Source organism: Ailuropoda melanoleuca, chromosome 7, assembly GCF_002007445.2.
Source record: "Ailuropoda melanoleuca isolate Jingjing chromosome 7, ASM200744v2, whole genome shotgun sequence".
In the NCBI taxonomy this organism is placed as follows: Eukaryota; Metazoa; Chordata; class Mammalia; order Carnivora; family Ursidae; genus Ailuropoda; species Ailuropoda melanoleuca.
The window spans coordinates 32,182,980-32,197,090 of NC_048224.1; the positions used below are offsets into that span (position 1 = coordinate 32,182,980).

Consider the following 14,111-nt stretch of genomic DNA (forward strand, 5'->3'; position numbering starts at 1 on the left):
ATATTGTTTGCTGAGACATCACTTTGCAGGAAAACATCAGCATTGATAGTGTTAAGTCAGTAGATAATGAAGCAATTAAATCAGAGAAACCTAAATTACTAAATCACCTTAAGGAAACCTCCTACCCAGCCACTCTAGAACATAGTATGGCCTGAGACATGAGATAAAAACTTTCACTGAGTTAAAACCGCTGAGATTTTTGTAGTTGATCTCCTACAGGAGCTGATGTTTAATGAAGCTATTCCTTAAGGGGAAAAAAAATCAGCTGGAATTCTCTAAAAGGAGCTAGGTAATGGCAATATGTTCAAATATTACTGTATATAGTATTTGCATCATCTGTTAGTGGGTTGGAGTGGTGAGTATAGTAAAAATTATCTCAGATCCATCAATAAGTCGATAATTTTAATAAGCACCTAGCCTTCTTTAAAAATTTGTTATCTATGAGCAACACATGTGATTAGGATGGGAAAAGGTAAAAAGCACAACGTTATGTAAAGGATTTAACAAAAGACACATGAATATCAGATTACAATTGATTTTAATAGGTGCTTAGATTCATCTTTTTGTCATATCAGTCAATAAATTATAAATACATGAAAAATTCAATCAAGTTTTTTTTATTAAGATGTAAAACCAGCAGTTATTTTTAAGCCACCAGTTATATTTGGTCAGTAATAATGAATGAAAGAAAACACAAGTCTTAGACTAAATATTAGAGAACATAAAATACAAGTAAAAGTGATTCCTCTTATTTTCCCCTTTAACTCCCAGTGCTCCTGGCCTCTTTATGATGTCACCTCTCAACATCATTAATTTGAACTTACAGTGTTTAAGTCCTGGCAAATCACAGGTGGGGGAAATGTCTGTACCAAGATTGTAAGTCCTTTTGTAAAATGTTATGTTTTAAGATAACTGAAATACTATAGTTAGCTTTATATTTACCTTCTTTAGTGTAAAGAGATGTTTTGTCATTATTATTCATTATAAACAAGAGAGTATGTGTTTAGCAGACATATACATTCTCAAGCAACATCAGAGGTTGTTTTGATATAAAAATTAACTAGTTCATTCACCTCAGTAAAATACATACATAGCTTTGGATATCTTTTTCAATGTGATCCTTACTTCATTTATTTTTGTCATACTGTATTTTCTAATATACAAAAGAAAATAATTCATGGTTCTCATTCAGGGGAATACCACCTCCTTAGAGGTCATTTGGAAATTTATGGGAATTTTCTTTCTTTTTTTTTTTTTAATATCACAGTGACTGAGGAGTCTACTGACCTTTAGAGGGCATGGGTCAAGGGTGCTAAACTTTTGGTAATAATTTCCTCTTGAGAAATAGTGAGTATGCAAAAGTACTTTTCAATGAAAAGCAGATTATTCAGACAAGGGAAGTTTGATGATAGTAGTTTCCTTATGCTTAATCTATATTGTGTTGAAATGAGGATCTTCAATTATGTAAACCTTTCTGTTATGTAGGCTTAGAACAAAGGTGAAGGCATAGAACTGTGAAATAGAAAGGAAACTGTAACTGGTTTTCCTTTGGACAGTACTTTTAAAGGAAAGATAAAACACAAAACTTGAAAATAAACAAAACGGGCTTTAATAAGCACTGGTGCCTACCTCATTATAATGCAATCACTACTTTATTTTTTTTTAAAGATTTTATTTATTTATTTGACAGAGATAGAGACAGCCAGTGAGAGAGGGAACACAAGCAGGGGGAGTGGGAGAGGAAGAAGCAGGCTCATAGCAGAGGAGCCTGATGTGGGGCTCGATCCCATAACGCCGGGATCCCGCCCTGAGCTGAAGGCAGACGCTTAACCGCTGTGCCACCCAGGCGCCCCAACAATCACTACTTTAAAGGACAAGCATCAGTAAAAGGATTCAATGAATTTGTAATGATTAAAGGCTGAGGGACTTGCTGATAATTACAAAACAACCTGTACTCTAGCATAGAGCATTACAGAATTACACTGTATACTAATTACTTTAAAATGTTTAAGCACAATAAAATGTTGATGGCATTACTATTATCATGAGCATTGCAGGGCTTTCAGAGAACTTCACCAAGAGTTAAAAACTTATTTTTGGTTTTATGACTATTTCTTTATGTTGTTTTCTGGTATAATTCTAAAAATCTAATTTTATCATAGAAGGAAACTGTGGTTAAATTCATAATCAAATGGCCTCAAGCATACACAAAAATTCTTAATAACAAATTCTCATATTTATTTGGATTCAAGTGGCAATTTCCAGTTCACTTAACAGAATTTGAGATGCAGAAATCATGTCCTACTTTGATTTTCCTCTGAATTCTATGACAGGACCTTAATTTTAGACTTAAATTTCTGTGTCATGGCTATCAACTTATAGTTGATAAAGAAAATTTTCTTCTTTGAGTTCAATTTTCCCCCTCACCACTTATTCCTCTTTAATACTCTTGTTCTTCCAAATCTCAACAACTCCATTCAAGTGTTTCACCTCTTCTTGCCTTTTCCTCCAACTCAGGTTGTGTCAGTCAACTCAACCCTTCCATTTCTAATAGTTAATAGATCTAAGGTTTCTGAAGGAAGTGGGAGAGGTTTTCACAAAGACTGAGTTATCTAAATATCTGAACTTTTTAAACTTCCAGTGTAAGCCTCTGGATCTCATATCCACTGTACATTTTTTTTTTTTGGTCTCCTGAGTTGCATTAATAAGGTCCTCTCTTACTATCTTGTCTAGGAATTCACCTTGCTATAGAATAAGGTTTATGAATCTTAGCACTACTGCCATTTTAAGAAGAATAACTCCTTACTGGAGTTGAGGACTGGGGAGGGGGCAGGGAGTACCTGTCTTGTAAGTAGTTAGCAGCATCCCTGGTCTCTACCCACTAGGTGCCACTATCAGTACTTGGTACGTGTACACCCCCCACACACACACACTCACAAACACTCCAAAACATACACAAAATTGTGATGAAGATATCTCAGGCATTGCAAATGCCTTCGCGGGTAAGAGATTCATAATAATCCCAGATTGAGAAATATTACTCTAGGAAACGTGAGAAAAAGATAGGAAATTTCACCGTACTACACATAGAGCCATCCTTCACCAAGACAATAACCATATGGCACTTGACCTTTGCCTTAAAAAAGAGACTTCTACAGCAAAAATGAGTGACTTAGGCCCCAGTCAGTTCCTGGAAAATATTCTGCCAAGTATTTTATGGCTTTATTTGCATATATCTGATACAGAATCCTAAAATCCAAAATCAGCTGGCAGGATATCTTGTGACACTCACATATAATGATTATCTGCAGCCATTTTACTATTAAAATCAAACTTAATTGTGGAATGTTGACTATCTTTCCTCTATAAACCAGAAACAAGGCAAAGATGCTCATTATTTCTATTCAGCCTTGTAATCTAGACCCTATTTTGTTCCATAAGGCAATAAAACATTAAGAATGGAAAGGAAGAAGTAAAATTACCTTTATTCACAGAGGACATGATTGAGTGGATTATCCAGTGACATCTACAAAAAGAATTATTTAGCGCTATTAAGTGAATGTAATAAGATTGTATGATACAGGATCTAATTATATAAATTATGTTTCTATAACTGGAAAAAATAGAAAATATAAATTTAAGAAAAGAGTACAATTTTCAGTAACAAAAAACTTTAAAAGTAAATTTATTGAAATATATGCAAGACATAGATAAGAAAACTAAAAATATTCTTCAGGGAATTTTTTTAGGACAGTTTTTCTTTTTCTTTTCTTTTTTTAGGTTTAATTTATTTAATTGACAGAGAGAGCACAAGCAGGAGGAGTGGGAGAGGGAGAAGCAGGCATGATGCCAATGCCAATGCAGGGCTCAATCCCAAGACCCTGGGATAATGACCTGAGATGAAGGCAGACGCTTAACTGACTGAGCCACTCAGGCGCCCCATAGGAAAGTTTTATATACATATATATAAATATACATAATGTATAAACTGATATTTTTTATTATATGCAATAAATATATATCCTCTGATTCAAAGCTATCCTTCACACCCTTTATACCTACTAGAACAGCTAAAATTAAAGATTAATGACACCAACAGTCAGCAACAGTGTAAGGCATCTGACATGTTCAGCATTGGTGGTGGGTGTAAAATGGTACAACCACTTTGGAATATCACTTGATATTTTAAAATAAAGTTAAACATACACACATGTTATATGTATGATTCAGTATTTCCACTATAGCTTACCCAAGAGAAGTTCGCAAAAAGACTTGGACAAAATGTGTATAGCAGCTTTATTCACAATAAGCCAAACTAAAGTAACTTAAATGTCCATCAACAGGAGGATGGAAAAACTCAGTGTAGTGTATATCATGTAATGGAATACTGCACTGCAATCTAAAAGAATGAACTATTCATTTAAGTGATATAAATAAATAAAAAAAATTATACTGGAAAAATCCAGAAACACAAAAGCATATACTGTATGTTATAATATGTACGAATTTCAAGCACAGGCAAGTTTGTCTGCGGTAACTCAACAGCCCTTTGTGGGGGAGGGGCAGAGTGGATTGATTGCAATCTGGTACAATGTAACCTAACGGTATGGTTGAAAATTCCTGTGTTTCTTAAGGTTGGTTAGGTTAGGGTTAGTGACAAATAAATTTAGTTCTTTCATTTTCACTAGGAAGAGTTTATAGGACCCCAAAATAGCCACAATCTGAATACTTTAGTTCTCACTCCCTATGTAAATTTACATGTCCTAAGGATTCTATACATTTAACCTTTTGGGAATAGATGGCATTTGTCCACTCTTTCATCTAAATTGGGTGTTGCTGGTGATAGCATCTCTACCTTTCCAGGACAGTCGAGAAATTTTCTAGACCAGGATATATTTAGATTCCATTTTTGAAGTTCCCCATTAAAAATAACAACAAAAAACATTGTCAGCATTATGTTTTATTTTTTCTTTTGAGACTATTGTCTAATTTAATTATCTAAAAAGAAAAAAAAAACTGCAACAAGTCAAAAGGGTTGTTCTTTCTTGATATAACTGGTTTTTGAATTAAGGTCTCTGGATGTATATATAAGGAAACATAATAACTAATACTTCATTTTAACAAGGTGAAATGGGAAACAGATGCCACAGAATCTGCCTTCACTTCAGGTGCAGTGCACACATCCAAACATTTCAATATCAATCTCAGGACTTCTAAGACTTTTTTTTTAAATCTCAGGATTCCTTTTTATTCTTTTAAAAATTGTTTTATTTGAGCATATTTGACACACAATGTTACACTAGTTTCAGGTGTACAACATAATGATTGGACAAGTTTATACATTAAGATTTGCCCCCAACAAGTATAGCTGCCATCTGTCACCATACAATGAATAGTACTATAGCATCACTAACTATATTTCCTATGCGGTGCCTTTTATTCCATGACTTATTTATTCCTTAACTGGAAGCCTGTATGTGCCACTCCCTTCACCCATTTTGCCCATACCCTCAATCCTCCACCCCTCTGACAGTATCAGTCTGTGCTCTGTATTTATAGGTCTGATTCTGCTTTTTATTTTAGATTCCATGTATGTGTGAGCTTTAAGTAAAGAAGGTACCCATTGTTAACATTGTGGAATGTCATGTATTCATGATGTAGAAAGGGAGCTGTGTTTAGGTTTCCTAAATAAAAAGCTGAGATCCTAATGTAGGGACACATGGGGGACTGTATTTTTTAGAACAAAAATCTATTTTTTATATTACCACTGGAAAAGGTTTCTTTTTCCTTTAAAGGAGTAAACATATCACTGCATTTGTGGGTTTTTTTTTTCCTCTTAGTCTGAAAAATTTTGATCTTAGTACAGAATACACCTGCCCTTACTCTTGCCTTCAACTATATCTCAGATACCTTTTAAAATGTATAATAAATTCAAAGGATAAGGACTCTCAACAATGTGGTATCCCCTTCAGTTTCATTTGAAATGGAACAAGTATTACTTCAAGACACTTTATCCATTTCAGGAAGATGCCTTCTATCCCTAGTTTTCTCAGAGTTTTTAATTATGAGTGTTATTTTTTCAAAATTTCTTCTGCATATCTTGAAATGATCAGATGAATTTTATTTGTTATTTGGAGTAATTACATGGGTTGATTTACATATGTTAAACTAATCTTACATTCCAGAAAGTAAATCTCAGTAACCATGATGTCTTTGTCATTTTATATTATTGTTCAGTAAGATTACTTAACAAGTTGTTAAGGAATTTTTGTGTCTGTGTTAATACAAGGTTTTGGTCTATAATACTCATTTCTGGTAATGTCTTTAAGAAGTTTTGGTGTCAGGGTTATTTATATTGTTCTCAAAAAATGAGTTAAAATATCCTTCTCTTCCTCGTTTCTGAAAAATTTGTATAGAATTAGTATTTTTCCTTAATTTAAAAAAATTTATCGGTAAAACTATCTGGGTCTGTGCTTTTCTTTCTGGGAAGGTTTTTGATAATGGATTCATTTTGCTTAATAATTATGAGGCTACTCACGTATTTATTATTTAATCATGTGTCTGTTTTGGTAGATTAGTTTTACATGGAACTAATCTATTTCACTTAAGTTGCTGAATTTATCACCATAAAATTGTTAATAATATTCTCCATTATCCTTTAAAATCTATGTAATTATAAAATTTGCATCAGTCCTGATATTGGTAATTTGTGTTTTCTCTTTATTTGTCAGTTTTCTAGGAGTTAATCAATTTTAATAATCTTTACGAAAAATCAAATTTGGGTTTTTTTGCTCTAATTTTGTTTTCACTTTGATTCTATCTTGTTCTAACTTTGAATTTATTTTGATATTTTCTTAATTTTAAAGCAGGGATTTAAAACACTGTCTTAGAGGTGCCTGGGTGGCTCAGTCGGTTAAGCATCTGCCTTCAGCTCAGGTTACAGTCTGTGGGTCCTAGAATCAAGCCCCAGGTCAGGCTCCCCGCTCAATGGGGAGTATGCTGCTCCCTCTCTCTCTACCCTTACCCCCTGCTCGTCTTCTCTCTTTCTCTCAAATAAATAAAATCTTTTAAAAAATGTTTTAAACTTTTTTCTAATATAAGACACTAAAGCTATAAATTCTTTTCTCAGCTTTTTGCAGTATTCCATAATTTTTGATGCTATGTTATTGTTTAGTTGCTTCTTTTTTATAAGTGTGAATTGTGATTCCTGTTTGACCATTGGTTATTTAGAAAGAACTAGTTTAAAAAAATATTTGTGTATTTTCTATATAATTTTGTTTTTTATTTCTAATTCAATTTTTTGGTGATTAAAGAACATGCCCCAGGGATTATACAAGGAATTAATGGATCATAGCTATGTATAATTTTTTAGATCTCAAATTTAATAATATTGTTTCATGAACCTGAAATATTTCCTCTTTCAGAGTATTTAAAACAGAGATGTTGATAACCGTGGTTGAACATCAAAATTTCTTCAGGACAGTATAAACGACCGTTGGCTAGATCCAAACCTAGAGATTTAGATATGGTGGGGCAATTTTAATGCATGTTTGCACTTAAAAAACAACAACTATGTGGATGGAGCTAGAAAGTACCATGCTAAGTGAAATGAGTCACTCAGAGAAAGACAAATACCATATGATTTCACTCATATGTGGAATTTAAGAAAAAAATAAATAAAACAAATAAGGAAAGGTTAAAAAAAAGAGAGAGAGAGAGAGAGAGATGAACCATGAGAGACTATGGACCCCGGGAAAAAAACTGAGGGTTTCAGAGGGGAGGGGGTAGGGAGAGGGCGTAACAGGGTGATGGGTATTACAGAGGGCACATGTTGTGATGTGCACTGGGTGTTATATGCAACTAATGAATCATTGAACACTACATCAAAAACTAATGATGTACTATACAGTGGCTAACTGAACATAATTAAAAAAAAGAGAGAGAGAGAGAGGAGGAGAGGCCAGTCAAGAAACAGACACTTAACTACATACAAACTGATGGTTACCAGAGGTGAGGTGGGGGGGGAATGGGTTAAATAGGTGATGGGGATTAAGAAGGGCACTTGTAATGAGCACCGGGTGTTGTATGGAAGTGTGGAATCATTATATTGTACACATGAAGCTAATATTACACTGTATGTTAACTAACTGGAATTTAAATAAAAACTTCTTAAAAAAACAAAAGAAAAACACTGGACTAGATAACTTTTTGATTATATATCCTAAATTTTATTCAATTAAAATCATTTAATTTTTTAAAAAGATTTATTTATTTGTGAGAGAAAGAGAGCATGAGTGGGGGAGGGATTGAGGGAGAGGGAAACAAACAGACTCCCTGCTGAGCCGGGCTCAATGCCAGAACCTCAATATCATGACCCCAGTCAAAATCAAAATCCAGAAGCTCAACTGACTGAGCCACACAAACGCTCCTATTTTTTTTAAAGATTTGAAAGAGAGAGAGAGAGAGCTGGGGGGGGAGGGGCAGAGGGGGACAGAGAGAGTCCTAAGCGGATTCTGCACTGAGCATGGAGCCCAATATGGGGCTGGATCCCATGATCCTGAGATCACTACCTTAGCTGAAACCAAGAACCAGGAGGCTTAACCGACTGTGCCACCCAGGTGCCCCAAAATCATGTAAATTTTTATAGAGTGACAAAAATGTGTCAAGTTTTGTGTTGGGAAACAGAGACTAAATAAAGATATCGAGATATTTATTTTAATGTACTTTATTCCTCAATTTTTTTTCAATTTGAGTACAGCTGACATACAATGTTACATTAATTTCAGATGTACAATATAGTGATTAGACTTCTGTATACATTATGCTATGCTCATCACAAGTGTACCATACCATTTGTCACCATACAACACTATTGCAGTATCATTGCCTATACTCCCTATGCTGTGCCTTTTATTCCTGTGCCTTAGTCATTCCATAACTGAAAGTCTCTATCTTCCACCCCCTTCCCACAATTTGCACCCCCCCAAGCAACCAACACTTCTCTCTGTTTATGGATCTGGTTCTGCTTTTTGTTTGTTTATTCACTTGGGTTTTTTGTTTGTTTGTTTGTTTGTTTGTTTAGATTCTACAATGTACTTCTTCCTTAATACTTATGTAATGTCAAAATAAGTAAAATACTATGTGAGCATGTTTGTTTGTATGTGTGTGTAAGTCCAAAACTCACATGTGATCATTGTTGGTTTCTGTAATGTAACAGGATGTTGTAAAATAATATTTCTCTATCAGATCTTAGTATATGCCTCCATTACAAATAAATAAAATGGGATTATAGAGTTCCTCTTTGTGAGAATAAACATGTTCACATAGTACTAAAGCAAATGGAAACTTTTAAATGAAAAATACGTTACAACATACTTTTATTTCTCAGATGTTCCTAAAGAACAAAAATTTTAAAAAAATTAAAATCCATATAAATACTTACAGTGCACACTGACACACACACACACACACACACACATACACACACATACTCATTCACAGACTTACAAGTATGCCACTGAATGATTTGGATTTGCTTAAGTTTGAGAATATTTTGAGGACCTGATTTTGCTTAAGCAGTGCTTCTAAAGTGATGCCTTTGCTAAAATTTAATTTCAAGAGAATTTGAAGTATGAGATAGAGAAAAATAATTCAACCATGAATTCACAATTTTTATAAAAGTCTCTATTACCGATATGGCAACATTTAGTAATTTTTTAAATGTTTCTACTTTGTTTTAGTTATGTTGAAGTTTGTGCTAAAAACACACATTTGCTCATCTCTATTTTTTCTAGGATGAAGTAATCTTACATAATAGTAGAGATCTGAGAATAAAATATATTTCTCTAGTTGGTGATGTCAAGTGCTTACACACAATAATGATCATTAAATACAGTGATTTTATATAAATTAATTAAAACCTTTCCCTCTTATTTTAATAGCCAAAAAATAAACTTTGGAACATATGATAATTACATTCCAGGTAAGAAAGAATTCAATATTTATTTTTGAAATATGATTAATTTTAGGATTATGATTACTTTTAAGGATAAATTATTATTATCCTCTATTCAAGATGATAAAGCAGTAGCTCATGGAACATCATTAAAATTCAACTTTCTCATGGACTTGGCAAACACTTTCTAAAGATACTTTGTTTTTGAATCCAACAAAGTTTAAGCAAATATGTTCAGCAACACAAAGTTGTTATGTTAGAAATCATACATGTTAGAAATCATACAATCAGATAATCTTACAGTTGAAAAGTAGTATAGAAACTGGATAAACAATTCACCCATGTCTGCAATAACTTCTACTACATTCATGATAGACTGTATCCCCCTTATAATTGGCCAAAAATTCACCAATCTGATGTTGAAGGACTTCATATATTGAATGATTTTCCCTCATATATTGAGCTTAAATATGCCTTTCATTCTGTATATTTTCTCATTGATCCTGACTGTTTTCAGGAGATACACAAGAACGTGTATTTTCTCTTATACAAAGTATTATACTGCACATGTTTAAATGAAATGAAAATCTCTCTCACTCCTATTAGTACCCCAAACATCTTTAAACATTTCTCTTATAGTCTCCAGGTAACTTTCCCCTCACAGTCACAATTCTGTACATACTCTTTATTTGTAGTTTACTTCATTAATATGCAAATTATAACAACAATACCATTCTTATGCGTATAACATTTACTCTTGTAGCTTGAAAAATTATTACTAACTAAAGGAACCTTAAGCATTAGCATTTAGATTCAATCATATATATTTATTGAATATTTTATAACAAGTACTGTCTGTACTAAATACTTTGGAGGCTACAGAAGTAGTTATCATATTTTCTGATCTCCAAAGAGTTGTATTCTAACCAAAAGAATCTAAAGCAAAAATCAAGACTGGGAGAGACAGATGATTAAAAAAAGCAGTGAAGATCTTTTTTGCATTTATATTACAGAGTATATTAGTTTCACAATGACTATGTAGTTTTCTGTAAAACTGATCAAAATAGAAAATAAATTTTTATTTTCATATATTGATAGCAGAGAATTTCAAACATAAATAACTAAATGAAGCTGTAATTTGTATCATTTGTTCATTCATGGACTCTATTATCTTACTGCCATTTTAGTTCTGATGAAACACTACTTACTCTAAAACACTTAATGTTTTCTTATTTTAGTCAGTGAATTAAGCAAAAAATCATGGAATCAGCAACACTTTGCCCTGGGATTTCCCAAACCACCAAGACCAGGAAAAAAAAGGAGATCAAAACCATCCCAATTACGAGACAATGCAGTTCTTGTGAGTATTGGAAAGATCATATAATTTTACTAGTGCTAAACTTGTGAAATCATGTATAGTTATATGTGTTACAGATCAGCGCTGACCAATGGGATTTCTGTGATGACAGAAATATTTTATGTCTTTGCATTCCAGTGTGGTTATTGAACATTTAAAAGGAGGCTAGTACAACTGAGGAATTGAATTTTACATCTCAATTCAATTCAATTCACTTGTGGCTTTTAAATATATTGGACAGCAAAGTTAAAGGTAATTCAAATTCTACTACATGAAGGAAGTAGATATATTTTATTTGCATTTCACTGTATAAACATTGCCCCTTATTTCATATGAACTATTTCTTTAGTAACCCCACACTATAGAAAATATGTGTCCAAGAAGCATAAAAATCTGGAGATCCTAACGCTACAGTTAATATGAACATTCAAAAAATGTCCTCCGGCGGGGGAAACTCCCTCATTAGAATCATGGGATTATATTATATCTTGATAAGGTTTTAATGCTTCCTCATTTTCTGTAATGTAGCATTTAGGATTCTGAATATTAGAAGATAAGTATTTCTCAATTTAGAGTCATCATGGGATATGAAATGCTTAAAAAAAGTTTCACAAGATAAAAGTATCATCAACTCTTGTTTATTTTAGGGAGTGTTTCCAGTAAGTAGTGATCCTAGCTTATTCTGTCATCTCACACTCTTTGCTCTTCCTTTCTTTCTTTATTCAATTTATTTTTCTACTGTTTGTTAACATCATTTCCAAAGTTTGCTACTTCTGCATTAAGATTTTGCAAATACCTGGTTAGGAGGTGAAAATAAAATGCACCATTCTGCACAAATTTTTGTTCACCAAATGTTATAGTTTTTATTATTGTAGTTAGCAGGAGTTTCAGAGTTGTAGTTTTAACTACAGGTGGCATTCCAAATTCCAGAGACCTTGTATGAAATAACAGAGACCAGGATATGTCTGAACATAAAGCTATTACATATTAGAAAACAATTAGTTTCTGAGTTAGCCAGGAATGGAAAGTGCGCAAGATATTCTAAGAATTCTTGAGAACACTGAGAAAGGAAAAAAAAAAGCCATCTCCTGATTGTGAAGAGAGATTTGGATATGTCATTAGTCAGTGAGGTCTCTACCAGTTTTAACATAGTATCTTGAGGGAATTATGAAGATCCTTTAAACTGAAATAAGGCCCCCAATGAGACATGGCTATCCGTTAGTCCAAAAAAGAATGAAACTGGAAAAGCAGAATAAACTATGACATCTACAATTGTTCCACTATTTATCAAAATCTAAAATCTTTTAATGGTTGAAGTTAAAATGCATTTGGTATGTGGTAATAAGCTGTGTAACATACAAATTGTTCATTATTATTCTAACCAATATTCCAGGTACATGATTCAGACAAAATAAAAGAAGGTCCTAAACGACCATTATGGATGCACAGTTCTTTAATGAGGATTTCTGAGAGACCATCTGAGTATTTAGCTGCCAGGAGGCAGCGTCCATATAAACCAACCCATCACCCAAAGGAAGATGCTAAAGTAGCAGACGTAGAAAAACTTGTATCTCCAGAAACAGCTAAGAAAGGTAAAGAGGACAAGCAAGCAGACAAGAAGGGCATATTGGAATCAGAAACAGAACCTACAGTTTTAAAGGAGGCAAAATTAACTAAGAGAGAGTTAAAGAAAGATAAAGATAGAGAAACAGGAACTAAAGATGAAAAAGATGTTGCAAAAACAGATGCCAAAAAAGAAAGAAAAGATTCAAAGAAGGGCAAGGAGTCAGGTACAGAATCTGAAGATGAAAAAAAAGATGCCAAGAAAGATGCCAAAAAAGACAAGAAAGCTGCCAAGAAGGGCAAGGAGTCAGGTACAGAATCTGAAGATGAAAAGAAAGATGCCAAGAAAGACAAGAAAGCTGCAAAGAAGGACAAGGAATCAGGTACAGAATCTGAAGATGAAAAGAAAGACGCCAAGAAAGACAAGAAAGCTGAAAAGAAGGGCAAGGAATCAGGTACAGAATCTGAAGATGAAAAGAAAGATGCCAAGAAAGACAAGAAAGCTGCAAAGAAGGGCAAGGAGTCAGGTACAGAATCTGAAGGTGAAAAGAAAGATGACAAGAAAGACAAGAAAGGTTCAAAGAAGGGCAAGGAGTCAGGTACAGAATCTGAAGGTGAAAAGAAAGATGCCAAGAAAGACAAGAAAGGTTCAAAAGGGCAAGGAGTCAGGTACAGAATCTGAAGGTGAAAAGAAAGAATGACAAGAAAGACAAGAAAGGTTCAAAGAAGGGCAAGGAGTCTGCTACAGAATCTGAAGGTGAAAAGAAAGGTGCCAAGAAAGATGCCAAGAAAGACAAGAAAGGTTCAAAGAAAGAAAAAGGGTCTACAGAATCTGAAGATGTGAAGAAGGTTAAGGATGAGAAAAAAGATTCAAAGAAACCAGGAGAGAAAGATGATCAATCAAAAGACAAGAAAGATGCAAAGAGAAAGGGGAGTAAAAAAGATAAGAAAGATGAAAAGAAGGCCGGTGGGACAGATACTGAATCGAAGGATGATGCTAAGAAGGAAGCTAAGAAGGATGCCAAGAAGGATACCAAGAAGGATGCCAAGAAGGATGCCAAGAAGGGCAAGTAAGCCTTGAATAATAATTCAAAAGCATTTGATAAGCAATTTTAAAGTAGTCTGAAACTGAATATGAGTGACAAGGGGATTTAAAGAATTAATCAAATAATTTTTAAAATGGGACAAAGAAGAATAAAAGAAAGACTCAGAAAAACATCATAAAATATAAGAAAG

General features: G+C 33.5%; 1 protein-coding gene across 1 annotated transcript; it reads left to right on the top strand.

Annotated features, from left to right (window-relative positions):
* The first annotated feature begins 846 nt into the window (after positions 1 to 846).
* On the top strand, positions 847 to 14,055 carry CYLC2 (cylicin 2). Its single transcript, XM_034665565.1, has 7 exons — positions 847 to 876; positions 9,942 to 9,982; positions 11,194 to 11,315; positions 12,706 to 12,904; positions 13,034 to 13,111; positions 13,196 to 13,522; positions 13,594 to 14,055. Exons 1-7 carry the CDS (start codon positions 860 to 862, stop codon positions 13,947 to 13,949), a joined length of 1,140 nt encoding a protein of 379 aa, XP_034521456.1. The 5' UTR covers positions 847 to 859; the 3' UTR covers positions 13,950 to 14,055.
* Positions 14,056 to 14,111: the final 56 nt, after the last annotated feature.